At 42.8% G+C, this 27345-nt stretch overlaps 1 protein-coding gene across 1 annotated transcript; it reads right to left on the reverse strand.

Moving 5' to 3' along the window:
* Positions 1-13: 13 nt before the first annotated feature.
* Positions 14-27345, reverse strand: myo7ab (myosin VIIAb). Its single transcript, XM_023404181.2, has 48 exons — positions 27280-27345; positions 24364-24477; positions 23247-23399; positions 22383-22567; positions 22121-22242; positions 21866-22008; positions 21607-21720; positions 21306-21459; positions 21108-21184; positions 20544-20663; positions 20175-20317; positions 19828-20038; positions 19580-19715; positions 19220-19326; positions 18954-18995; positions 17657-17794; positions 17206-17364; positions 16853-16945; positions 16665-16759; positions 16330-16414; positions 15981-16199; positions 14162-14479; positions 13848-14057; positions 13399-13575; positions 13189-13278; positions 12649-12776; positions 11779-11905; positions 10960-11079; positions 10476-10649; positions 9054-9281; positions 8223-8393; positions 8028-8145; positions 7798-7924; positions 7549-7718; positions 6910-7100; positions 6376-6500; positions 6022-6179; positions 5539-5692; positions 5191-5346; positions 4978-5083; positions 4154-4267; positions 3731-3818; positions 3427-3533; positions 3061-3246; positions 2691-2807; positions 2484-2567; positions 2175-2294; positions 14-1595 (listed from the first exon to the last, which is right to left on the reverse strand). The coding sequence occupies exons 1-48, from the start codon at positions 27295-27297 to the stop codon at positions 1503-1505; spliced, it is 6585 nt and encodes a 2194-aa protein (XP_023259949.1). The 5' UTR covers positions 27298-27345; the 3' UTR covers positions 14-1502.

Genomic DNA, 27345 nt, shown 5'->3' on the forward strand with positions numbered 1-27345 from the left:
TTAAAGAGGAATAAATCTGTTCTTTGCAAAATGTCATTTTATTCACGTCTACATCAGGATATGTGGTCACAAGATGGATGAAACAATTTCTCCTTAATAAACATGGTCCAAAAAAGTGTCATGATTATTTCTTTGTGCTTAAAAATCAAAGTTAATGGTTCATATATTTAGAAAAAAAACAGACAAATGAGAGTAAAATCATTCACCGGCTACAGTATGAGTACAACGGACATGTTCTAGAAACAGTCTAACTACCGTGGATCACCTCATACAGACAGGTGGTGTTTGAACTTTGTGGCACACGTATGGTCTGTTTCCTTGCACATGCGTAACTAACAATGCAATACAAAAAAAAAATAAAATAAAAATCACCAGCCCTCTGCAGCAAGTTTTAAATCCAGATTTGAGTGTGTCCAAGTTTGAAATTGGCAAAAGGACCAAAACAAAATATCAGATGAGTCTGAAGGGTCATTTGTGAGTGACAGGTTACCTTTGGTGTGGTTTATATTTTATATTTGAAAGAGAGATTTCAATCTAAAACACATTCAGAAGTGACTCTATGTTTGAAACTGGCTTGGTAAACTTAAAAACGACTCTGAACATAAATACGGATGCAATGGAAAAATAAAGCTACTTACAAGACAAATAATCAACAAGCAACAAGAGAGATTTCATCTTTTTTATCTAGGATTTTGGTCGTGGCTGTCATCGGTCTGCAGCTGTTTCAGGCCCAGCTACTTTTTTTATTCAATGGTTGGAGATCAAGGCCTGTATTTATCAAGCGGTCAGTTTGATTGATTACTGCAGAGGTTATTGGTTGTGATCATCACCGTTTCAAAGCTGCAATTTTTAAAATAAGCGTATAGCTGTAGATACCAATCAACATGTCGGTCTGACCTCCGTCTGCTGCAGCTTGTACAGGTGACCTCACCTCTCTCGTTCTCCTAAATACCAGCAGGTAACGTGACCACGAACGCCTCACCGAGAAGTTTCTACTCCGGAGATTCTCGATAAATTCAGGCCCAGATTTCCAATCTATTTATTTTTGTACCGTTTTATTGTCTTAACATAGTTGCAACGAAAAGCTCATTAAACAAAAACTTCACAGCACAGAGATGATGAACTGAGAAACTTCTGGTTCTATAAACGCAGACTACTGGAGCCGTAGAGTGAGACACTGTGAGCAGCGGTTTACTTTAAGCTTAGAAAAGCTCCAGATTGACGTGTGACGTGTGACGTTTTGGGAAAAGTAATTTAAAGGCAATGGGTGAGTTTTAAGACAGGGCCGATACATAATAACATCAATGAAAACGTTGGCAGTACAGTGTCACAGTTCACCATCAGTCGTCTGTCTTAATAAACCCTCAGTGGGACAATAAGTGTGTTTACATGTATTCACACTGTGTGTATGTGGACAGCTCTGTGTGTGTGTGTGTGTGTGTGTGTGTGTGTGGATGCAGGATTGATTGACCGTGATCGATGATTTTCCGGCCGTCGTCTGCTCACTTGCTGTTGCCCCGGGTGCTTCGCTGTTTGGTCATGGTCGTCAGCATCTGGCTGATGTAAGAGGTCAGGAGGTCGTCCATTTTGTAACCCTGAGGGGTGTAGGAGGTGGTCAGACGTCAGACACATGGTATTAAACTCATATTTATTTATTGGGATGAGCGGCCCTGTTGAGTTTTCCAGTGATTTTAAAATAGTTACTCTCTGGGAAAACATCACTCGTTACATAAAATGAAGAAAAGCATATGCTCCTAACAGTTTTACTTCCACACTGTGCTACGAGTGCATCTGGCCATCTTTAAAACGCTGATCTGAGGTTATTGCTGTTTGCAGAGGCCAGAGAGGAACATCCACTGAACGCTGTGTGTTGTGGTGTGAGTCAGGACGCAGGTGTGCACGTCTGATGAAGCCACAGGTTTCTGATTACAGCTTTGTTGCTGGAAAGGAACAAGTTTATTCTCAGGTGTTGTCCGACAACACAGGGAATAAAATGATGTAGTTATAGTCATTCTGAACGGCCACTGTACCTGAACGCCACCTGTGTAAACGCAGTCAAGTCTATAATTTATCTCAATTTAACTCTGACACTTTTATTTTGAAAGCGAAATGCCCAGACTCTTATTTTGTGGTTATTCTGACCAGTGTAAAACGCTGTAAATCCAGAGGCTCACCAGTGAGGTTTCACACAGCAGTTTGCTGCCTCTGACCAGGTTTCCGATGGTGATGTGGAAGTACGTGTTGCCGCTGCTCCAGTTGGAGATTTTAGTGAAGGGGTGAGTGGTGAGGATGTCCTGCAGGAGACACGACGAGTCAGATGAGCACAGAAACAGACTTTATAGACTGAACTCTGCAGTTCTCGGCATTTGGATCATAGAAAATAGCATTTTAGTGTTTTTAAATACTGAAAACGTGTACAACAGGGAACGATTTTAATCACGGAAACAAACTACTGTGCACAAATATGATAAATCTGGACCCACCTTAGACTTTGGATCAATCAGACTGACTCCATGTTTGTTGATTGCTATCAGGAGGGTTTCTGGGTAATTTGGATCAGTCGTTTGCTGCAGAGAGAACAAAACAGGAGAATTAAAAAACTTCACACACAGTGTCGTGACTACAGATGTAATCACCATCTTCATCATCAGCTTTTCTGAACTAGTGACTGAATGAATGAACGTCTTCACCTTCACTTCAAAGAAGGCGGAGCCAAACGTGGGCCACTTGTAAATGATTTTGAGGAGGGAGAGTTTGGCTTCTTCTCGAGTCTTCCCTGCGTGTTTGTTGTACAGCGACAAGACGGACTGAGATGGAAACACATACGAAAACGAGTTAAAAACATTTTCCGAACACTTACAGAACACTCGATGTGTATTGAGTTTCTAATAAAAAGGAGCTCTGACATCAGTGAAAAATATATGATCAAACAAACACTTTTATTCTACATCTGAGGCCGTGAGCTCAGGTGAAAAACATGTCCTCCATGTGTGAGTGTTACCACCTTCACACCCAAACCAGATCTCGCTCAGTCTTTGCAGCTTTTAAATGTCAGCTCACCCGCTTCCAGTCGTCGGGGGACAGGTGTCGGACCTGGTCCTGCGGGACGAGCTCCCTCAGGATCTTGGAAATGTTCTGGAAGTGGGATTTATCCTCGTCGAACTTCACCCTGTAGATCAGCGCCGCCAGCTGGTGCACCTCCTCCCTCGAACACTTGTGGTAGCCTCGCAGGTACTTAGGCAGCTCCTGCAGAGAGAGAGAGAGAGAGAGAGAGAGAGAGAGAGAGAGAGAGAGAGAGAGAGAGAGAGAGGACAGTCAACTCCCGAGATCAGACACAGCGTTTCAATCGTCTCAATCTTTGGAAGATCGTCATTAAAGCAAGAACCACTGGAGACTAAGTAGGAGCTGAATGCATTCATCACTCACCTGGTAGTAGTGGAAGATCGAGTCGGCCATGGAGTCTTTTCCCGGCATGGTGTTGGTCCACAGCTTCTTCATGAAGAACACCTGATACGTCAGTGAAGGCACTACACCTGCACACCAAGGGGACCGTTACGTTTCTACCACGTTAGTGCCTCTAACTTTGGTTCAGTGTCTCTTCTACTCATTCTGACTTTTTTGGTTGATAAGTTTAAAGTGTAAACAGTAACTTATTTTAAATTTTATTTTGGAAACATTATCCTCGGGCTTGTGCACGGGCAGCAGTTTAAAGACGAGCTGATTTTCTTACCGTCTTTTACGTGTCTGGCTTTCTTGATCCAGTCGGTCAGGTGCCTCACAAAGTCGAAGAAGAAGTCGCCGTCGGGCACACTGATAACCTGGAGAGCCAATCACAAACATTTGCTCGGGAACAGCTACTAAATGCACCTTGTTTTTGTTGAACTTCCACTTTCCACCTCAGTGCATGAAAATGAAACCCAGGCCGCTGTGACTCAAACTACATGTGCAATTTTTTTCTTATCAAATAAATAAATAAAACCTTTAAACAACAAATTCACATGATTAAAAGATGAAATGATCTTTTCACGTATTTGCTCCACAGTCAGTAGAGCAGCAGCAGCAGCAGCAGCAGCAGACAGTCACTGATGAAGACAGAGCTGTGTGCTTTGAATTATTTGTTGTAGTGGAGTCCAGACGATCAGCCGCTCCTCACCTTGTCAGTGATCTTGACGAAAAGGCTGAAGCCCTCGGAGGATTTGAGCATCAGACGTCCGGAGATGTTGTGGCAGAAGTCTTTGGCTTTGGTGCTCGACTCCACCTCAAACACCTGTGAACACAAACAGGACAAACTGAAGAAGAGGAGAACAGCAGGTACAGTTTATGAACGCTGATGCTGTTGGATGTAAACCTTGTAGACGATTGTTTTCATGATCCATTTCCAACTATTTTCCAACCTTGTAACAACAACAACAACATATACCATATACTGTAACAACATACAAGGAGTCAAAACGTCTCAACAGAATCTGCATTAATAATTGTTTTTTACTTTGAAAGAGAAGGAAAAAAAAAACACAGAAATCTGATTCGTCTACATGAAATAAAACATATTTTCACCCAAGTATTTGACATAATTTACATTTTAATTGCTATTCTTATTATGAATAATCAATTATGAACGGTAAGGCCATTTTATTGAAAACTGGACAGTGTAACTAACAGATGAGTCTCCACTGTGACTCTGTGTTTTGGATGAAAAAATATTATATTAACTGAAGGTCACAAAGAGAAGCTCATGTTACGATATCCCATTTTAAAAAGGACAATACCAGCACACTGTGACCAGTCACCACGACTAATACAACGGTAACTCGACCAGATGATCCCAGCGCAACAACAGTGGATGTTTGTCAGACCACTGAGATCCACATTATATAATAAAACTGCTCATTCTAACCGCTGGTGCAGACAGACGGAGTCAGAGCACTTCCTTTTCGTTGCATTAGGTTGATGTGAGAAAACACGGACGTCGCTCACCTCGTCTGAGTCGTCGGGGAAGTAAACTTTGTGGAAGATCTGAGTGGTCTTGTGCTGGATGGCCTCCACCTCCACCAGGTGAGGAGGATACTTTCTCGATCCATTTCTACAACAAATAAAAAGAGAGGAGGGATGATATGGATGTAGACTGAACAGAGGAGTGTGTTCAAGAAAGAGAAAGACATCAAGTGTGTGTGTGTGTGTGTGTGTTACCGTAAGGCTTTCTGTAGCCGCTGCATGCAGTCCGGGGCCAGCGGATAGTGCTTCTTGGCCTGGAGGAACTTCTGGACGTGAGGCAGCAGGATGTTACTGGGAGGAAACAAACCAGTGCAGAGCCACAGCAGCTCCCAGCCCTTCTCCTCACTGTACCTACACACACACACACACACACACACACACACACACACACACACACACACACACGCACACACAATTTGAAATACTTTATTTGAAACCGCCAATCACATTCATAACGATTCACAGGCCTCAGATGGTCTCATATATTCTCCCACGCTCGAGGGTAAAGAAACAAAACCTGATGTTTGTGAACATCAGACCTACTTGATGGGATTGTCGGTGAGCTGTTTGAGAACCTGACAGAAGATCTCGTCTTTGAGCGGCTCGGCCTTCAGCGCTCCTTCAAAGATCTGATCGGTGAGCTCGTTGACAGAGCGCGCTCGTTTGGACGGGTAGTCGCCCATGTACTTCATCACAGGTACGGACTCAGTTAAAGACACCAACAAAATACAAACACTGAACTGTGTGGTGGAAGCAGGTTCATTGATGAAAACATTTAAAACACACACAGCACACTATTATTATATTATTCTATTTACATAAATTTTACAATATCATATTAGCATCTTCTTTGTAGTAAGATTTATCATTTCTTGTGTTTATTGTTTTTGTTGTTGTCATCTACACGTCTGTCCATGTGTTCCCTTATGTCACACTTGTCTTTGTTATTGCAAAGTCACTAATAAAGAAAATAAAAATAAAACACACACATACAGCAGTACTGACACACCCTCCACTAAAGGATATCTATGAAGGCCAGGCAGGCCTCCTGGGAGAGCTCCTCGTGAGCCAGGACTTTCTTCAGCAGAGGCTGTTTGAGAGGCTCCCTGGTGCAGCTCCACAGACGCTCCTTCCCTCGGGCTTTAGAGATCATCACCCTGCTCAGAGTGCTCTTAGGAGGAGCCCTGGAAACATGCAGGAGGGGTGGGGGGGGATCTGAGCATCAGAGACTCAAAATACTCAAACACTCGCTGTAAATGTGCAATAAAAAAAATTATAAAAAATGATTCTAATAAAAGGTTAGTCTTCACAAAGAGGCTAACGCAAAATTACTCTTATAAATATGGAGTCGGTCTCTAAATGATAGAAAAAAACAAACACCTGAAGTAGTCGTAGGAGAATTCCTCCAGCGTGTAGGCCTTTGTTTTGTCCTCACGGTCGGAGAGGTTCATCTGGGACAAACCGATGGATTCTCTCCTCTGATCGGGAGTCATGGTGACCAGAGCCTGAGACGCAGAGAGAGAGAGAGAGAGAGAGAGAGAGACAGAGGGAAGAAAAGAGGAGAGTGCACTCAAAAACAAAAACCTCATCGTGAAGCGTAATTATATAGATCTGATAAAACGTATAGAGGGCTGCACATCACTACGGTTAACGCAAAAGCCGGGACGCTGCGGAGACATGAAGGTGGCAAATGGAACAGTTGGTTCTGTAGTTGATGTGTTGGATGCATTTCTACCTACGATTTAACGTTTAAATTAAATTTAAGATGTTTTGATACAAGACCTGCAGGTTTCCTGTTTATAGCAGCCAGATTACTGCAAAATGAATGTGGTAATGTTCGACGGTGTTGAAGTTCTAGACAGAGCAGTAATCAATAATCGACAGTTGTTTGATCCTTGTCGTGGCCCCACTCACCACTATGTCGTACTGTGGTCTGGTGACAGTGGGCAGCACGTAGACGCAGTCAGCAGGGAAGTCTCCTCTTTGTTTGGTCCTGTCGTTGATGCCGTGAGCCCAGCCGGAGTTCATCACATGCTCTCCGTCGTGTTCGTCCAGGATGATCAGATCCCCTTTGGAGAAACTGAGGAACGGGGAGTCTGCCCCCACTGTGAGATGAAGAACACATCAAAACTAGAATCAGCTCCTCGTGGTTGTAACCCTCCTTCACTCAGACTAGTTCATCCCTGTTTATCCAGCGTTTTGTGTGAAATTTTGTCATAACTGCTGCGTCTTGAGTAATGGCCAAATTGTGTTTTATGAGGTCACAGGGACCTTGACCTCTGACCTTTAGCCACCAAAATCTAATCACTTCATCCTTGAGTCCTAGTGAATGTTTGCGGCAAATCTGAAGACGTTGCGTCAAGGCGTTACTGAGATATCGCATCCGGAACAACGGGAAGTAGGACGGACAACCCGAAAACAACATGTTTACGGTTCAGCTTTTCAAATCATCTACAGAAGCAGCAGTTTGAGCAGTTACACCATCAGTCTCTCTGAGGTGATGTCACAACGTGTCAAAACAGGCTTTCTTTTCCAACCATCGCTGAGTCTTACCGGGGTTGGGACAGTCCAGGAGTCCCACCACATACTTGGACCTCTTCCTCAGACCCTCCAGGAAGGAGACCACCAGGTCGCGGATGTCCTCTGCGTTGTTGGAGGTGAACGTGTACTCGTCTCCCTTCATGGTGGCCAAGGTGAAGCTCTGGCCCTGGAGTTTACCCCCTCTGCGAAATGAAATTTACTTTAACCATACACTTTGCATTATTCATATAATCAGATCATTTAAACTTGGTGCCGTCGTACCTGCTGCTGGACACAGCAGTGATCTCTGGGAAGGAAAGCTCCAGAAGAACCTGCTCCTGCTCGTCCACAAAGTAAACCCCGGTCCAGTTCACTGCCACGATCACGTCGTTCTTGGGCAGACTCGGCCCTGTGAACACACACGTCATGCGTCATATCGGCGAGGAACAACAAAGATTCATTGCGACACACAATGAGAATACAGACTGTTGGTGCGTGTTGTGTTCACCAACCTGAGAATTTGAAGGCCTCGTAGAAGCGTGAGAAGAGTAAAGGCCACTTTAAACGAGCGAAATCCACCACGTCCTCCTTCACCTTCTGCGTGTTCATCCTCCTCTTCGTGTGTAATCCCTGAACAATCAGTCGCAGTTAGTTCAACAGCAAGATCCTTAAAAAAACAAAATGTCGGTTTTGACTGTGGCAGGTACCTTTTTGTGGGCGCTGATGATGAGCTGAACCCACTTCTCTGCCGTCTTAGTCGAGGTGATTTCTCTGTCGGGGATGTAGGAGGGGATGAGGCTGAGCAGACGCTCCTGGAGGATCTCGGAGCCATAATCCACATAGTACTGCTGAGAGGCCAGCTCTGCTAAATCCTCCTCCTTCCAGACGCAGACACAGAGCGAGGAGGAGATCACAAGGAAACAAAACACGTATCTGATGAAGTGACTGAAGATTTTCTTTTTTCTGTCCGTCAGTCTCTATGAAAACTTATACAACCTTTTCAAACATAATGAGCATGGCAACATTCCCTCGATCTGTATGTGGAGTTTTATGTTTTATTTGGACAAGTTTCTGGCTGCACATTTTCAATTTTGAGCAAGTATATTTATTGATTCATTGAGCAGATTTGAAATTTTGGCTTGTTTAGGATGACTGAGCCCTGAACCCCATGTTTCTTAAATGTAGTTTCAAACCGTTTAAGCTTTGGAAATAATATCTCAACCATTGGACTGATTAACATCAAATTTAGTTCCAGGCCGTTTCCACTAGTGTGACCAGCACTGCATCCACAAGGTCTCCATGAGGGATTATCCTTAACTCTGTACTGTTGTTTGTTTTTTTATTCTTATTTATGTATATCAGTGCAGATGTTGATGTCTTTTTAAAGAAGGAAGCAAATCGAAAGAAGGTTGGAACTTTAGTCTCACTTTCGGTTTCCAGGCGGAGTACTAAATCGGCGCACAGCTGATTGGTGATTGGTAGTAAATATTTAGTTAAGTAAATAAGAGGTGAATGTGAGAGTGGATGTATTTGCTCACCCTCTCGCAGCGGTACTCTCCGAACTTCACCCCGCGGACGATCTGCTGGTAAATGAGGTTTGTGGCGGCGTAGTCCTCAGCGGGGTTGTGCCAGGGGCTGAAGATCTCCTTCCTGAAGAACAGCCTCCAGGGGGCGTTCCTCTCCTGGGCGCCCTGCTCCTTCGCATACTGCTCACACTGGGAGACGGCGTCCATGACGTGGTCGCTGCCGCTGCCCAGCGACGACACCTGACAAAAAAAAAACACCAATGTTTCACCAATTTATTCAGTAACATGGCGAATACGCAACCACTATGTACAGCCTCCGTCCTATCTGAGACAACTGTTCAATGAGACGCCAATATGACACTGTACTGTAACAAACACCATGTACAGGGACACCTAGCTAAAACTAATGCAGCCTAAACCAACCTGCAATAATCCTACCTTCATGAAGGTTTTAATGTCATCAATGTCATTTTGGATGTTCAATGTCATTTTGGAGGCTGTAGTTTGTGGTGCTGTTGAATTGTATTGCATCCTACAGAGAGGAGTTTCTGTTGTTTAGACTACTCTCAGTGATATTTATGGGATGGACAAAGAAACTCAAGGCGACCACAAAGAGACACAGAAGGACTATAAAGAGACACAAAACAAACACAAAAGATGAATTGACTACAAAGAGACACAAGACGACTATAAAGAGAGAAAAACACAAAGAGACGTAAAACGGCTACAAAGAGACACAAAACGACCACAAACAGATACAAAAGAAGAAGCGACTACAAAGAGACACAAAACGACCACAAACAGACACAAAAGATGATGTGACCATAAGGAAACGCAGAATAACTACAAAGAGACACAAAATGACCACTAAGAAACACAACATAAGCATCTACATAGAAATGCAGAGTGACCACAAAGAGACACAAAACAACACAAATGAAAACAAAGGGACACAAAACGACCACAAAAAGACACAAAATGACACAAGATGACCACAAAACGACGCAAAACGACCACAAAAAGACACAAAACAACCACAGAGACACAAAACGACACAAAACGACCACAAAGAGACACAAAATGACACAAAACGACCACAAAGAGACACAAAACGACCACAAAGAGACACAAAACGACCACAAAGAGACACAAAATGACACAAAATGACCACAAAGACGACCACAAAGAGACACAAAACGACACAATACGACCACAAAGACACAAAAACAACCACAAAGAGACACAAAAAAAGAAACAATTACAAAGCAACTCAAAATGACCACAAAGAGACACAAAATGATTGGAGTCGCATTGTTTGTAGTCGTTTTATGTCCCTTTCAGTTTGGGGGTAAATATGAGGGTGGGGGGGGGCTTTTACATGTCTCTGCCCAGGGGCCCCAGTGTATCACGATCCGTCCGTGGTTCTGGTTTTACCTTGTCAAACAGGGCGATGTACAGCGAGAAGCCAAATCGATCTCTCAGGTTGATCTTGTCCGCCAGAGCGTTGCAGAGCTCGCTGGCCGTGGTGGCCGAGTCTGCCAAGAGGGTCTTGGTGGTGCCATCCATAAATGTAACTGGTAGCATGATGGGCTTCTTAGATTTAGTGGCCTTAAGGTGCAAAAAAACAGATTCAAATTTAAGTATTTAATAACAAAGTGTTCAACGGTAATTCAACATTATGTCCTAAAAATCTCACATTTATAAAAACAATTCCACTTTTCTCGAAGAAAATCAATTTAATTAAAGAATTTCCTTGAATAAAATAATATTTGTTTTATTTCATGTAGAGCCCAAATGCAAATAAGTAAAATTTCCTCACCCAACTTGCAGATTTGGACTTGTTTTATGATTAGTCATGATTAGTTCCTGAAGATTCCCTGACAACAGCAAAACACAGAGCAAGAAGTAAGTTGAATACCTGCAGTTCCAACCACGATGGCGGCTGAGTCCGTGTACGATTGACAAATGTCCTCCTCAACCTTTCCTCGCAGTACGGAGCGTAACCAGGGGGACCGTTGATCAAAAACGTCCGTAAATACTAGAAACACAGGGAAAAGGATCAAGAAGAAAAAAAACCTTCATTAAATCATCATTAAACCAATATAAACAGTATTTGAGTGGATTCTTCCTTTACTAACTTTATTTACTTTTAATGTCTTTTATTTATTTATTTATTTATTTTCTTTGATGGCTTTTATGGATTTCGGTTTCTTTCTTTGATACAACCTCAGACTCCCGAGCTTTTATGATGGAGACACAGAGACGTTGTGACTGTGAGTGTTTCCAGTAATTGATTTGCTCCGTCTATTCCCTCAGGTGGATTCTGCCTTTTAGGACGATAAACAGGATTTATTTGCTCCGTATCATGTTTTTCACAACAAAAACTGCTCCTCAGTCTGGGATCGATGAAGTGCAGACATCGGACAGGAACGACGGTCGGTAGAGATGTTGTGTTGTTGTGTTGTTCTTTGAGTAAAACTCCATCTTTGTAAATCTTTTATTCTGTTTTGGTTTCAGTGAGATTGCTGACTTTTCAACATCTTTCCTCTCCCTTTAAGTGTATTTTCATCACTTGCACTCTTCATTTCCTGAGTGTTTGCACCAATAGTTACAAACATGAGCAACAAAGAGTAAAAACAAGCAACAAACGAGGAAGAAAAATATCATATCACTTCAATATCACCTAACATCGGGACGTATACCCAACAGAGATGGAGAGGAGCCAGATGTTTCTTACTTTGACAAACTTTTCGGACGGGGCGAAGCAGCCTACGCAGAGCGACAGCAGGATCCATCCTCGGGCGTGGCTGCTCTTGGACGGGTTCTGAGTGAGCTGTTTGCAGATCTGACAGTAGATCTCGTCCCTGAGGCGGAGAAACGACAGCAGATCAAAACCATCAAACTTCTGCAGTTCGAGAACTCTCTGAAGAAGCAACTTAGGAAATAACTCGACCCTGAGGGTGAAGCTTAAAACACATTTATCTGGAAAACGTGCTCCTACTTACAGGGAAGAGAGCAAAAACATGAGATTTTAATTTCTTAAAAAGTATTAAATGTACTAAATAGTGAAAGAATATCGATAGAATAATAATTGTACTGGCCGACCGAGTGCATCCGTTCAGTCAGAGAAGAACAAAGGTGACCTCTGACCTTTGGATCTGCCTGAGCCGGCTTGAGATTACAATAGGATTATAATGGGAAACTAAGTAAATCGGATTTCAGTGTAATATTACCTTTATCTTTCCTCGACTATCAGGCCAGAATTTCCCCTTCTACAAAATCTAAACTATTTCCTCAGCACATTCATGCTCCTGAGAGGATTAACCTTTTCCAGTTTGGATGCTCAATGAACTTTCCTCTAAAACTAGAGGGTTTGTTTTCTAGTACCAACCACAAGTCAGTTCATAAGAACATAAAATCTCAGTATGTGATTGATTTTTTCAGCATAATAATCCAGCAGGGTGTCAGCAACACTGCGGCCACAAGGGGGCGCTAGTGAGGCATTAAAACATTAAAGCTTATAGATTTAAAGCTGCAAGTCTGGATTCTGTGAAGACATTATTAAAAGGAAGTGGCAGCATTAAAACCACAGCTGCTCGTAGGTCACCTGAGGGCGGGGCGTAAGATGCCGTTGCCGATGATGAAGTGAAGCTTCTCCAGGTTGGAGGTGGGTCGGTCCTCCAGCATGCTGTTCCCCTGGAGGGCGTAGTCGCCATCTGTCAGCCGCCTGGTGACCTGCCGCAGACATTAAAGAGATAAAATTAATAAAAAGAGACGACAAACACTTAACATCACAGACCTGATAACCCTGTACAATACATCCAGGCTCCTCAGATCTTTGGACGATCACATCCACCCCACCCATCATCTCTTTCCAATCATAACATCAAATCAAAACATATTTATTCTCATCAGAGTTCCAGCCACGATAAGCTGTCGCCCTCATTTTGTTTGCTTGTTTGTTGTGCTGTTTTCTTTTCTATTGATGTTTGATTTTCTGTGTTGATTGTTTGTGCTATATAAATGAATTTGAATTGAAAATATTTGCTATTGTCAGTGTAAGTGGCAGCTAAAAGCTAAAATTACAGATGTATAAAGATAAAACACTGGTGATAAGATCAGAAGTTGTTGCTGGTTTGAATCTCACCTCCTCCGTGATCTTGGTTTTCCTCTTCAGGGTGAGAGACACAAGTTTATGTCTGACGCTGTTCCTCTTCTGGATGTCTATGGAGCTGTTCTGTAGACACAACGACAGTTTGATTACAGCTTCCACTGTTGGTGCTAGATGTGACCATCAGTAACGTGACCGTCCTCCTTCCTCATGCTGGCAAAATGCTCAACACTAATTTCCTCCCACCTCTCCTTCCACCTGCAGCTCCTGCAGCTCCCTCTTGTAGGTCCTCTTGCCGAGGGTTTCGTAGATCTTGGTCATGACGGGGATCTTCTCACTGCCGTCATTAATGACCATCTGGCACTTGGGCTCAGGGAGATCCCCCATGAACCTCAGCACGGTGATCCAGACGGCTAATGCAGCCTGGAGGACAGGACAGGACGTTTAAATCAGCAGAAAGGTGAGTAACGCACGTGCTTCGTTTTGTTGACCTCTAACGACAACTAAGGAGAAACCCTGCTTATGCTAAGCTAGGCTAATTAACACACAGACATGGGAGTGGTATCAATCTCGTCATCGAACCCTGGGACAAGAAAGCGATTAATCATATATCCTAAAATATACAACTGTTCCTTTAAGTGAGTTAAATAATGTGAATAACTGAGTGAACAGCTGAGATCACAGGTCAGTCTCACCAGCTGATCTCCTTCATCCTCGTGGAAAAGCAGAGGTTGTTTCAGCGGCCGTCTGATGTAGGTGTGAGTGGAAACGCCCTGGAAGTAGGTGGCCGCAAACTTGGAGAACTTGTACTCGGACAAATCCTCCTCTTCTTCGTCAGGTAACGGCGGAGCTTCATTCAGCACCTCCTCCTCGGCCTCCTCGCCGTGAGGAGTGTTCTCCAAGTCCTGCGTGGCGGGAGAATACACGCAAAGAAACGCATCAATAAAATACCCAGTCAGGATGAGACGGAAACAGGATCAGCAGAAAAACAAAAACCACAAACACGTACTTCAAAGCCAGATGGCGCTTGTCCGTCCTGATTGGGTAACGGCCCCGAGTTCCCCAGGAAACCGAACACACGGTCGACCATGTCAGAGTGATCGACGGGCTGCTCCTTCTCCCTCTCCATCTGCTCCAGCATCTCCTTCTTCCTCCTCGCCTCCTCCCTCTCCTCCCGCTCCCTCTCCTCCTGCTGCTGGACCAGTTGTACGAGCCGCTGCTGGTGTTTCCTCTCGGCCTCCGCCTTGGCCCGCCGAGCCGTCATCTGGTTTCGCAGCTGCTCCTCCTCGGCCAGGCGCTGGCGCTCGGCTTCCAGGCGACGCTGCAGCTGTGAGGGGAGGAAACAGAGGCACCAGGGTTCACAGAGGCAGGTAGGGTGTTGAGCCGAGTAGTATTTTACTTCTTCTGTTCTTTAATTCTTGTCTGTTTAAAACTAGAACTGAGGAACTGAGGGGAAACATCACAGGCGTAAACAAAAAGACATTATTCTAAGAATTACATGACTAGACACCATTAATCAAAGCTGAACACAATATAAAGTACGTTTACCTGTTAATAAGGGCTTATGGTAAATGCTACAGCAGAATAAATTTAAACTTAGTATAATGTAATAAAAAGCAGTGTGGAGGTCAATGTCATAACACAAATATATACACAACATTGACAACATGTAACAGCAGCCGCCTCTGGTCCGCACTCGACGTCCAGCTGCAGTTCTTCCACTTGACGTCTTCATCGTCGGATCGCTGGAACCTGCTCAGGAATATTATCTGACATTTCTCTAAAAGCTGCTATTTAAATTTCTAATCAATTTAATAACAAACTGAGATTAAACAAACATTTACAAAACAAATGATTTATTTAGGAAATGTGCAACAATAGCAGAAAAAAAAAAAACTGCATTTTTCTTTTTGTTTACTAAAAACACAAACATCGTTAAAAAGCTCACAAACATTTCTGTGATGCAACAAAAAGACATGAAATCATGTTCAAACAAACTCATTTAAAAAGACGGTAAAAAAGAAGGTTTTTACGGTGACAATGTTTTAGGCCAGTGTTCAATACAAAATGAATAAACAAAAATAAATAAGTAATTATGAAAGATATTTGAACATGAATAAATTATGTAAAATATACAAATGAAACAATCACTTTGAAAATAATTTGAAAAATAATTAAAACTTTATATTCTGCAATTGCCCAATACTCTTGTCATTGGCAACATGTTCAGAAAAGGAAATAAACTTTAGGTATTGATTGGATTCGGAATCCAGCACCTTTTACTCTTGGTATGTCTATTTGAAAATATATCAGAAAATAATCAGAAAATAATCTATTTATTTTAGCTTTTTTAGCTTAGCTTAGCATAAAGACTGAAAATGGAGGGAAACAGCTAGCCTCTTTCCAAAGGTAAGAAAATCACAACTTGTACATAATAAACAAACTAGATATTATGAGTTAATTAGGTTGTTTCAGAGGTGCTTTTCTGACAAAGGCTAGCTGTTTCCCCCTGTTTCCAGTCTTTGTGCTAAGCTAAGCTAACCACCTGCTGGCTGTAGCTTCATATTAACAAGAGTGTCTCCCAAAATGAATCCCTTAAAATCAGCTGCTGACACAATATCCAGCAAGTCGTTGGTGTTGTGTGAGAAAAACCTCCAACAGTATCTAATCACTGCATTACATGAACAAACGTAATAAGGCTTCACAGTTTCTTTCAACCAAGTAAATAATAAAATGTGTGACGTCCGCCCTCAACACGAGTGTCCCTCTCTGTCTGGCTTGTCATCAACATGATTCAAGTAGCAGTAGTAAATATAGTAACTCTTTACCTCTGCCCTGAGCCTCTGGCAGAGGCGTCTGGCTATCATGCCCCTGGTGTAGGCCTGGATGGTCAACACGGCACGCAGACGCCGCCAGAATGTCTGCCGGATCAGGAAACCACGGCAACGGGCTTGGATGAGAGTCACGCGGAGGCGAGTCATCCGGTAGCTTCTGTAGTGCTTCCTCGACCTGTAGACGGCCTGGAGGCGCAGGAAGCCCGACTGCATCTGGAGGAGAGGAAAAGAAAAGGTGCAGTAATGACATGGTGACACGTGACTTACGCAGCTCATAGCAAATAAACAGTGAGTTTTTCAGGGAAAACTACAACTCTTCACATTGACGGTGTAAAGGACTCACAATTTGGTAATCCTTCCTGCACCGATAACCCCTCCAGACCTTTTGGATAAAAATCACAGCTCTCTTCACTCTGAGAAAGTTAGTCCTGAAGAAGAGTGACGACAGAGGAGACAGAAATTAGATCTGACACCAGGACCGAAAAGAACCGCTTCCTGAATCCTTCCTTTAGAGCTGAACAGGAAAAGGAACATGGAGGTTTCATTCATCAAACACGCTCTTATTTAAAAAGAAAAACAACAACGTGTACAAGATAATAAAATAATGTGATCCTTCAGGACTTCAGGGGCTCTGTATTCTGCATGTAGATCTACAGCTCTGTCCGATAAGTTCCTGACCTCTCTTTAAGTCCGCGAACAGCCTTCTGGATGAGGATGACCTTGTCAGTGATGGCCTTGTCTCTCTCGATCTCCAGCTGCATGTCGTGGTGGTCCTGATGAAAACACACAGCGGCCAAAGAAATTAAACAAACTGGAACCTCATTAAATCTCCTTTTTTTTTAATGTCAGTATAAATGATGCACAACCTTCAGGAAAATCTTGGTCTTCCCGATCTGCCAGTCGTCATGTTTCCCCAGCCGGGCCTGGACGATCTGCTGGCAGGTCCCTCGTAGGTCCTCCTGGAGGGAGAGAGAACTTCGTCAAGGTGACGACTCCCAGACTCATCAGATACTGTGTGATACTCATTTTATATATTACAGAAACATATTCTTTTCTTTTTGCTGGAGCTAATTCTTTATAGTAGAAGTAGTAGTCGTCGTCTGAGTGAACTGATCCTTTATTAACGACACTGGCGCCTCATTCAAACGGGACTAACCCGGACTAAAGGAGGCAGCGGAGACAGGTGTGTGACAGGTGTCAGTGGTTTTATGTTGCTGACCTGTTTGTGAGCAGGTTTGACGCCAGGCATGAGGACTCGGTAACGGTCCACAAACTCAGCAAAGGTGTATCTGATGGGATAACCGGCCCGCCTGATCCGGATGGTCTCCATCATGCCGGAGTAGCGCAGCTGACGAATGCACAGCTCTCTGTCAAATAACTGAGAGAAAACACAAGAAAAAAAAACAAAAACAAAACATGTAACTTTAAATCTAGAAGTCAAAGGAAACCAACCAGCACAGCCTGCGTAAGAAGACGGAGACATTTTACAGCAGCAGCTCAATGTCGCCGGTTATTTTAGGAATTTGTTTGGTGACGTTTAATAAGATGAGAAATGATGACAGGTGTATGACACTGGGACAAAGAAAACTTCAACCTGCGATAAGGTTTTGAATTAATTCCAACACACACACACACACACACACACACACACACACATAAATTTCACTCACCATGGGTCTTTTGAACTCGTTGGGTTTTACACAGCGAACGAAGAACGGCTGACACACGCTGAGAGTTCGCATCAGCATCTCCAGGGAGCGTTTGAACTGACTGCTCAGAGTGGGAGAGCGCTTCCTCGTCTCAGCACCCTGCACAATCACACACACACACACACACACACACACACACACACACACACACACACAGATTCACAGTTTTTTATTTTTGTTATTATTCTGTGGTTGTGTCTGTTCAAGTTTAAAAGTTTGGTCTGTAAAATGCCAGAAAATATATATTAATAAATATATATTTTGTGCAAATGCAGAAAATTAAATGATAATCGTTCCAACTCCACGTCATTTTAATTTCCAAATTTATTTTGTCATAGCAGTATTGCTAAAGTGTGATCTGTGACACTGACCTACCCGCACATTCCTTTAGGTTTCTGATTATGTCTGAGAAAAAACCTTTTAAAGGACGTGATTGGTGATTATCTACATTTTATTGAAAGAAAAGAAAAGTTTAAGCCTGTTTAGCTCATTGGTTTGTGCCATAGAGCTCCACTGTGTTTCTACTGACGTTAACTATTGATATAGATTTTTATGATTTGATCATAATTTCACAGCATCTTGAAACTAAACATTTATATATTTTCAATCATTATATCTAATGATTGCTTATTATAAGATTATTGCTTTCCATGTTTCTGTGTGAACAATCTCAACTATCAAACAATCAGGTTTTCAGTTTTGTCCAGATAAACATCGTGTTTCCACACAGCGGTGATTAATAACTACTTTTGACACAAGCATAAGTTACACAACGCAAACACAGGGTGCAAACACATTACTACTGCTACTACAAATATAACAGGAAACAACACAAAATCTCTGACACCTCTCTTCGCTGCAGTTGTTTCAGTAACGCCAAAATATAACTTCCTGTTTCAAAAGCCTCAAACGCCTCTGAGAGGTTCAACTCCCTTGAACCACATTAGACTTTTTCATGTTAAACCTGGTGAGAGAGAATCAGGTGTCAGAGAGTTTGCTCATTAATGTTCATAAACTTCTCTATAAATTTCCTCAAATCAACACAATTTTCCTTTTGGTTTCTGCTACGACAAAGTTCACACCTGTGGAATAAAAGAGAAGAGCTTAAAAGGAGAGAGGGATGCTGCTCGATGGAGGCGTGAATATGTGGATTCTTGGGTTTTTATTCAGTTTAAACACACACAAAAACACACAAACACACACACACACACACACACAGGGTTTGAGTGAGCGCATGTCGCTAGAGGCCGTTGATTACCTTGGGAGCAGGGGTGCTGGGCTGCTGATAGCCACACAGAAACTGATGTCAGAGGAAAAGACGGAGCACACAGAGAAGAGACAGCAGAATGAGAGGAGGGGTGTGCCATTAGTAAAAAGCCAGTGCTGTGAGGAGAAAAGCTAAAGGGAGGCAAAAGTCACCAATGACATTATCTCCTGAAAGACAACAGCGACAAAAAAAGGAGGTGAAAAATATTAGTCCACCATTATAAGTATTGGTGTGTGGTAAAATCCTTTGGCTCTCACCATGGCCACGTCAGCCTGGAAGATCTGCTTGATGAACTTGTTCTTGGACGAGTGGACGAGCTGGATGATGTCGGTGTGGAGGCTGTCCCGGTTTTTCTCCAGGAATCCTGGAGGAAGGACGAGAGAGAAACTGTGAGAGTGATTTCACGCCCGTGTGTTGATATATTTAGTCTGGATATTTATTATTATTGTTATTTAAGTTCTAGCACCAGAGGTATTCACAAAGCTGCTTAGAGCAACTACAAGAAGCTGATTAATCTGACAATTAATCAGCTGTATAACCATCATAAACAAGAGATGAGTGAGAGAATGCATGAAAACACGCGGCAAAATGAATGAGAGCGATGAAACCGAACGCACCTCTGGTCTCGTAATGCACCACACCAGCAAAGTGTTGGATCCCAAACTGGGTTTCATAGCAGTTTTTAGGGGGGATGTAGTTGGAGTTGAGCTTGTGCTGTGAGTTGAGCTTGTAGAGCATTGTCGCATCGGTTCCCTGACGAACGACAAAGAACCAGGAATCAATGATAAATGTCATTTATCATCCATGAATGTTATAGAGAATATACCAGTGGTCTTCAAGGTTACACCTTTTAATGCGATTGTACCTTGGGGAACTTGCTCTCCTCGTCGATGAGGGAGATGATGTTCATGGGTTTGTTGGCGATCATGTCCAGCGCGTCCTGGTTGTCCGTGAACTCGATGTGCTGCCAGCTGATGTCCTCCAGGTTGTACTCCTCCTGCTCCAGTTTGAAGACGTGGCGAACGAAGAACTGCTGCAGGTTCTCGTTGGCGAAGTTGATGCACAGCTGCTCAAAGCTGCGCGGGAAAAGTGAGAAGAAGAAGGTGTGAGAGTATTAAATGAACAGAAACATAACAGAGTTTGAAAATGAAAAATGGAGCTACGAAAACAGACCTGACACTGTTTCTAATCAAACCACAAAGTATGAACGACCTGTTGACGATGAAGTTCTCGAAGCCAAAGATGTCCAGCAGCCCGATCGACCTGCGTATGATGTTACTCTCGCAGGACGGCGGTCTGAATATGGCAGCATTAATCTTATCCACAATCCAGACAAACAGCCTGCCGTAGATCCCCTGGAGGAGAAAAGTCAATATCAAAACAAACCTTCCATCTCACAGGCCCCCTTCAGGGACCAGTAAGATTTCTGTAAATCTCTGCTCTGAATCATCTTTTCAGCTTTTACCATTCGACGTTCTAAACCTTTTGTACTTAAATTCTTAATGCTGAGCTGCTTATTTATGGGTAGTGATAATTAGGAGACAAGTTTTCAGGGGCTTTAACGCAGTCACAGATCAGCACCTTGACAAAGGCATCCCTGACGTCCAGGCCCTGCCCCACACTGAGAGGCGTGACGACACTTTCACCTCGAGTGATCAGGGTCCGTGTGGTCAAACACACCATCACGTCCTTTGGGTCCACCTGCAGAAAACAACAAGCAACTTTAAAGAAACGAGGGGAAACAGGAACAACAGTGATGGAACGAATAAAGTTCAACTTTGACTTCAATGTAAAGAAGCTTCAATCTTTTCAAGACGACATTTGGTTTGTTTTTCCATTTATGTATTAACTTATTATTATTATCATTATTTGTAGTATTTAATTCATATTACATTTAATTAACAGCTGCTTATTAAGCCATAAAGAGCTGTTAGTTCACTCCTGCTCCTGCTGACTTTGAGGGATTATTGTGAATGCAGTGATTATCAAATGTAAATAAAAATAATTAATGATTTATTTGTGATGACAGTTATTTTTAACTCCACAGGCTCGCTCTCTGGTTCGATGATAGGACGATCTGATTATGGATGAGATCGCACAACCCCAGTACAAACACGTGTAGTACACACTCATATGAACACACACCTCCATGAGTGAAGCAGCGGTCACCAGGTCAGGAGATCTGACAACCACACAGGCGTCCAGGTTGTCATACGTCCGAGCTGAGGACACCAGAAAGAGAATCGTTTTTCCTCACGGCTCAGAAAAATATGGGATTAGAAGATTAGATTAGATATTAGAAACTGAAGCTTCTGACTGAAGTGTGCGTGCAGAGTGACATACCCTCGAATCGCAGGTTTCCCATGTGCAGGATGGCGGCCAGCAGCTTGGAAATCTCCCAGTTCTCGGTCTCGGTGAACATGAGGACCTTCATGGCCGACAGGATGCTGGAGTAATCATTCAGGTCGTCTCGGCCGTCGCACTCCGTACAGTTACCCTGCAGGGTTAAACTTTAGGTTATTAAAGCCGGTTGTTGGGAGCCTTGTTTGGATGCTTCATGCAACATGTAACAACGCAAACGAGACGACGTGTTAACGATAAGTATGAATACGGCTGTGAGTCTCTCTCACGGCCGTACACTCACCATGGTGAGGTAGGCGTAGTCTGTGGCGAGGCCCAGGCCCAGCTTAGCTTTCATCTCTGGAGGCATCCCCTTCAACACGCAGTAGAAAACATGGTAGTTCCTCTCATCTGGAGCCTGGAGGACGAAAAAGGAGAAGAAGAAACTAAAATGTTCATAGACTCCAGACAAGTATTGATTGGCACCAGATTTCAAAAAGACCTGAAGGTATGAAAGTGTTTAATTCAGGCAGAGTGGTGTAAACTATGATCTGATATCTCACCTGTCGACACACTCGCGACTTCTCCAGCAGGTACTGCTCTATCTTGGCTCCTTCGATGGCCCCTCGCTTGTTGAAGTGGATATCGATGTATTTGCCAAAGCGGCTGGAGTTGTCGTTACGGATCGTCTTGGCGTTGCCAAAGGCTGAATGGATTTACACAAATCAGAGAGTGAGGCGATGGAACAAAGCACAGAGGCGGAATACAAAGACTGTACAGATGACTGATTTAACAAACGTGGATTGGATTTGTCTGACCTTCGAGGATCGGCGTGGCCTCCAGGACTTGCTGCTCTATCCAGGAGTGTTGGCCGCTGATGGCTGCGAGGAACTGCAGAATCAGCTTTGTGCTTTCTGTCTTCCCGGCTCCAGACTCACCGCTGTCACACGGAGACAACTGCTATTTTTCCACATTTTTTTCCACATATTTTCCACATTTACAGGGTTTCATTCAGTAGGTTTTTGTCATAAGAGACCAGATGAGATCAAGGAGCCCATGCACTCACATACACGCACATACCTGATGATGCAGCACTGGTCCTTGTTGTTCCGCTGCATGTTGAAGTAGCAGTTGTCTGCTATGGCGAATATGTGCGGCGGCATCTCGCCGATCTTCTTGTTGGTGTAGAGGCGGATCTGGTCTGGAGTGTAGATGGGCAGCAGCTGGTACGGATTGACTGCAACCAGGATCGAGCCTGTGTACGTCTGCAAAGAACCCGACAGTAGAAGAGCAGATGTTTCAGACTTTCATTTACTGTCTTTTATTTGAGAGACGGATTTGCGACTTTTACATGACGAACAATGTTGAAGAAATAACATGTTTGCAGTGTCAATGTAACAAAAACTTCCTCATTTAAGAGGTCACATAATAAGATGTCCCGCCTTTTATCTCGTAATTATAAAACAGCAAGTCACAATAATGAGCAGCTAATGATTACTGTCACCATCAGATATCTGCTGATTATTCCCTCAATTAACTAATGAATCGTTTGATCTGCAAAATGTTGGCAAATTGTCTCATTTTGTCTGACAAACAGTTGAAAACCTAAAGATGGAGTTGATGGAATAATCACTTAATTGTCACAGCTCTAATCGTGAGATAAACACGATATGAGCAAATCTGTTTCTGTCCCTTTTATAAAATGAACCTCTAGTTCTCAGTCACAGAGTGAGCTGGGGATATTCGGCTTTATTTATAGTAACAAGTAAACTCTGCTGCAGGCGTCGAAGGCACAAGTAAACAGCTTAACCTGAGTAAGAACTTAATTGGGTGAATTGAGGAGAATAGTTACTCCTCTTCACCCCGTCACACTGTAGGTGACTGTACACATTTGAGCGCTCTGCAGAGACGGAGCTACAGGGGCGTTTACAGGGGGACACTCACGTAGATGACGCATTCGTTGTAGCGGATGAGCAGGTTGCGGAGGATGCCGGCTTCGTTGAGGTCGCCCAGACGGATCATGTCCTCCACCCCGTGGATGGAGGTCGGGTGCATGGGTTTGATGTTGGTGGCATTCTGGGGGGAGATCCAGTGTTCCTGTGTGAGAGGGGGAGAGGGGGAGTAAGTCAGAGGGACGGGGACCTGGAAGCTTCGTTACAACTTGGGTCTTGTTTTGGTAGTTTTTTCCATCAACTGTGAGAACGTCGCACTCGTCGCTCATTTATCGAGGCGGGAAACACAACACATGTCTGACACGATGGTAATTGTCGCTCACTGCTGTCAGACGTTTCTTAAAGACCGTACGCTCAGTCACAATATCACGAATGACTCCTACGTTTATCAGTGACCTCACTTAACTTACTAAGTGCAATGTAATTATTATTGATGGAGGTAATGGTCAAAACTACAGAAATAAGTTGAAATAAACCGGTTGAAAAAGAAGCAGTTATTAAAGTAAGTAGATGAGATATTAAATTTGATTGATTTTGCTTATAATTAAGTTTAAAGGCTTCACACAGACCACCACTGTGACTCTTCCCTGATTCATCAATTAATCATAATATCCACTATTACGCCTCAGCGCTGGCCGGCTGTCCGTCCCATTCTCATGAACTTCTTTAAATTCGGCACAAACATTCACTTGCACTCAATGATGACCTGATGAGATTTTGGTGGCCAGAGGTCAAAGGTCAAGATCACTGTCACCTCACAAAATAAGTTATTGGCCACAACTCAAGAATTCATGTGCTAATAATGACGGAATTTACCACGAAATGTTTAAAAGGATAAAATGATGAAGTGATGGTGTTTTATACCCAAAAGTTCAAAGGTCAATTTCACTGTGACATCATAATGTTCTGCAAAAACACTTCTGTTCATTATTCAACACTGTAACTCAGGGACAAGAGACGGTTGGCGGTAAGTCTAGTAAAATATACAACAGTCAATCCAAACAACATCTGATTTCATCTAATGATACACTGGACAGTATCTACAGGGTTATACTTAGCGTGCATAGACAATAACAGCACGTTTACTTCCCGCTCTGCTGTGGACTCACCCGGCCTTCATCGTCCAGGACGTGGATCTGTCCGGAGTCGCAGAGTTTGACCACGGCTCCCACAGGGACGTCAAACTCTCGACCCGTTTTAAGGTCCAACCACACATAGTCCCCCTGGGTCATAAAACACAGCTGTGGTTAAATATGGATCAAAAAATAACATTAAAAGAGGAAAATAAATTTGTACTGTACAATCAAACCTTTACTAAGCATTAAAAAGAAAAAGGGAAGTGGAAAAGTTGGTAGAAGCTGGTTGTTCTATGTAACTTTTATCCTTTTTATATACTCTCCTACAACCTTATTGATTCGTGCCTGTGATTAGTTTGTTATGTATGTTGAATAAAGAGGAAATGTTACGGTTACATCACAGACCAGGAGTTGTTTTCCCTTTTCACACTTTTTCAGCTGCCAACTCTCTGTGTGGATTTAGTCTGAAAAAGGCTTAAAACAGACCACTCTCAGCCCACACAGGGGATGATGTAACTCCTGACCTTAAAGCTTAATGTTGTTTGGGCTGGGATGTAAGACTGGGGGTGGTTTCATTTTTAGTGGGGTGCAGCTGAAATCCTGATTTTATCTTTTAAGTGTCATTTAGCTGGAATCCTTGCCTGCGGGGTGTTGATACTGTCGCAGTGGTTTTACTGATAAGTCACAGATTACGTCCCCTTGAAAAAACTTGAAGTACTTACAACACATATTTCTCAAAACGAAAAGAACAAATCTCTCTGCTTGTGCCAATAAAAATGAACACCTCAATAACACACACACACACACACACACACACACACACACACACACACACACACACACACACAAAAGCTGAATTACACTGCTACTGATTTCAAGACAGACTGGATTTGTACAAAACAGTTTAATTTAAAACACGGGTTTATTGGATAGATGAATTTAAACCCTTTGATTTCAAAAGGAACAAATTCACTTGGAGTAGAACAGCGTCAGATGTTATTGGATATTATATTTAAACCTGGAGGTAAAATACTGAATTTACTGAACTACTATAAAAAGTTTGACTCCACTTTGGCTACATCACTTATTAAGTTGACCACAATCGTACAAGCTGTGTTAGCACAAGCACAAGCTAGCGACTCTGTGCTTTGAGCTAAATGCTAATGGTGGCGCTAAAAGGAAAAGTAAGAGGACCATCTAGTAGATGTCGATATATATTTCAGTGGATAATTTATAACTTCAACTTCACTTCTTCTTGTGGAGCCAGAGAAAAACTCAGGGAGTCACCAAAGTTACTACGATTGATCCTGTGGGAAAAATGAACATCCTCAACACATTTCATGACAGTCCATCCAATAACTGCTAAGATATTTAAATAAAATAAAACATATGCTAACTGAAACCAATTTTTATTCAATTCAAGTTTTGAATGTCTGAACATGTTCTAGTTTTAAATGAGGTGAAAATGCTTCTGAAAAAGAGTTTGATCTCGGCTTAAATTAAAATCTCACTATAAAAACGGTTAAAAAATCTTGAAGATGGTGAGATGATCGCACATTTCGACTGTCCCCAGTTTTGTTTGGATGCGTAGCAGAACAGAAGCCGCCGGTAAATCTCTTCATAACAGAAAAAACACGAGGCTCAGCGCTCACCCCTACAGTCTAGACCGTGACCTTAACGATGCTATTCCTGCCTCCATTTAACAACATCCAGATGTCTCCCACTGAGCGAGATTCACAGCCGAGGCTCTGAGCCCAGATTGACACAGTCCAGTGTGTCTGAGTCGCGCCCCGCAGGACTCTGAGGCACCGGGATCTAGTTATTGACAAGAAACTATTGATGGCCTGATAGGAGGTAACCACGGCCGACTGAGTGTGGAGACAAGCCGGCTTCTGCTATATTTAGAGAGCTGGGACATGGCCGTGATACTGAGATGTGAAACGACGATGCACAAATCCTTTTTTTTTTTTTTTTTAAACTTGATTTCTACTGAAACTTTTTAAGTTTTCACACAGTTTATTTTATGCCATTAAACATAATTTTTGTTATATTTGCACTTTAGAAGAGAGAAAGTGCGTTCCTTAATTTGTGAACTGTGAACTGACCCTTTAACACCCTCCTTTTCTCATAGTCTTAATTCCTTTCCCTTTTTATTTTGCTGCATCTGATTTTGCTGTTGCGATAATCTCAAGTATTTATCAAGTTCCATCTTATCTCGTAATGATATTATAATTGCCTTCTGCTTATCTGGGTTTTAAGCAGACTTTTTTATGCACAGTGTCACCTACAGGGGCGACGTAATGACTTCGCCAACCTAAAGACAAAACTGTGAGGAGAATCTGGAGGGAAAATATAATGAGTAACCTTCTGCCCTCCTTCAACAGCCATTACCCAGAAGCCCTAAACTCCCAAATTGTTGCACCAAGTTCGCATTAAATACGTTGCGTTTGTCAAACTCATTGGTTATTCCTCATCCTTAAATCATTTTTACTTGTGAAACATACTGTTTGATGATAGGATCATTATAGGACAAACTTAAAATTAGGGCTAAGTAGCTGTAATGTGCAAGAGAAGATCTGCTGCTTCGTTATTTTCCATCATGTCTTCTATGGATTATGAACTGGAGAGGAAACTGACTTTTTGCCTCCTCAGTGTTTTAGCATTACTGCATGTATGTAGTCATCACATGCAGATTTAACACCCTTCAACAGGCTTTTCATTTTAAAATGTATCATCAAGAAACATTAAAAAGTCAGCAGGAAACAGCACAGCACAGTTTTAGTGTTAGATACAGTAATTTCAGACCACAAATGAGAAACCTGGATTTGTTTGAAATCAGAATCAGCTTCATGAATGAGAGCGGGGCCTAGTGAAAACCTGAGATTGAAAAGAATCAGATGAGACGAGCTGCTGAGCTGCTGGAGCCTTTTCCACCCGACATGAACCTACCTGCTGCAGAATGACCATGGTTCAGCCTCGGGTTGATTCCAGGACATCAGAAGTCACCAAGTGTGG

This window comes from Seriola lalandi, unplaced genomic scaffold (genome assembly GCF_002814215.2).
Source record: "Seriola lalandi dorsalis isolate HSWRI2012SDOR001 ecotype SW California unplaced genomic scaffold, Sedor1 jcf7180002054230, whole genome shotgun sequence".
Lineage (NCBI taxonomy): Eukaryota > Metazoa > Chordata > Actinopteri > Carangiformes > Carangidae > Seriola > Seriola lalandi.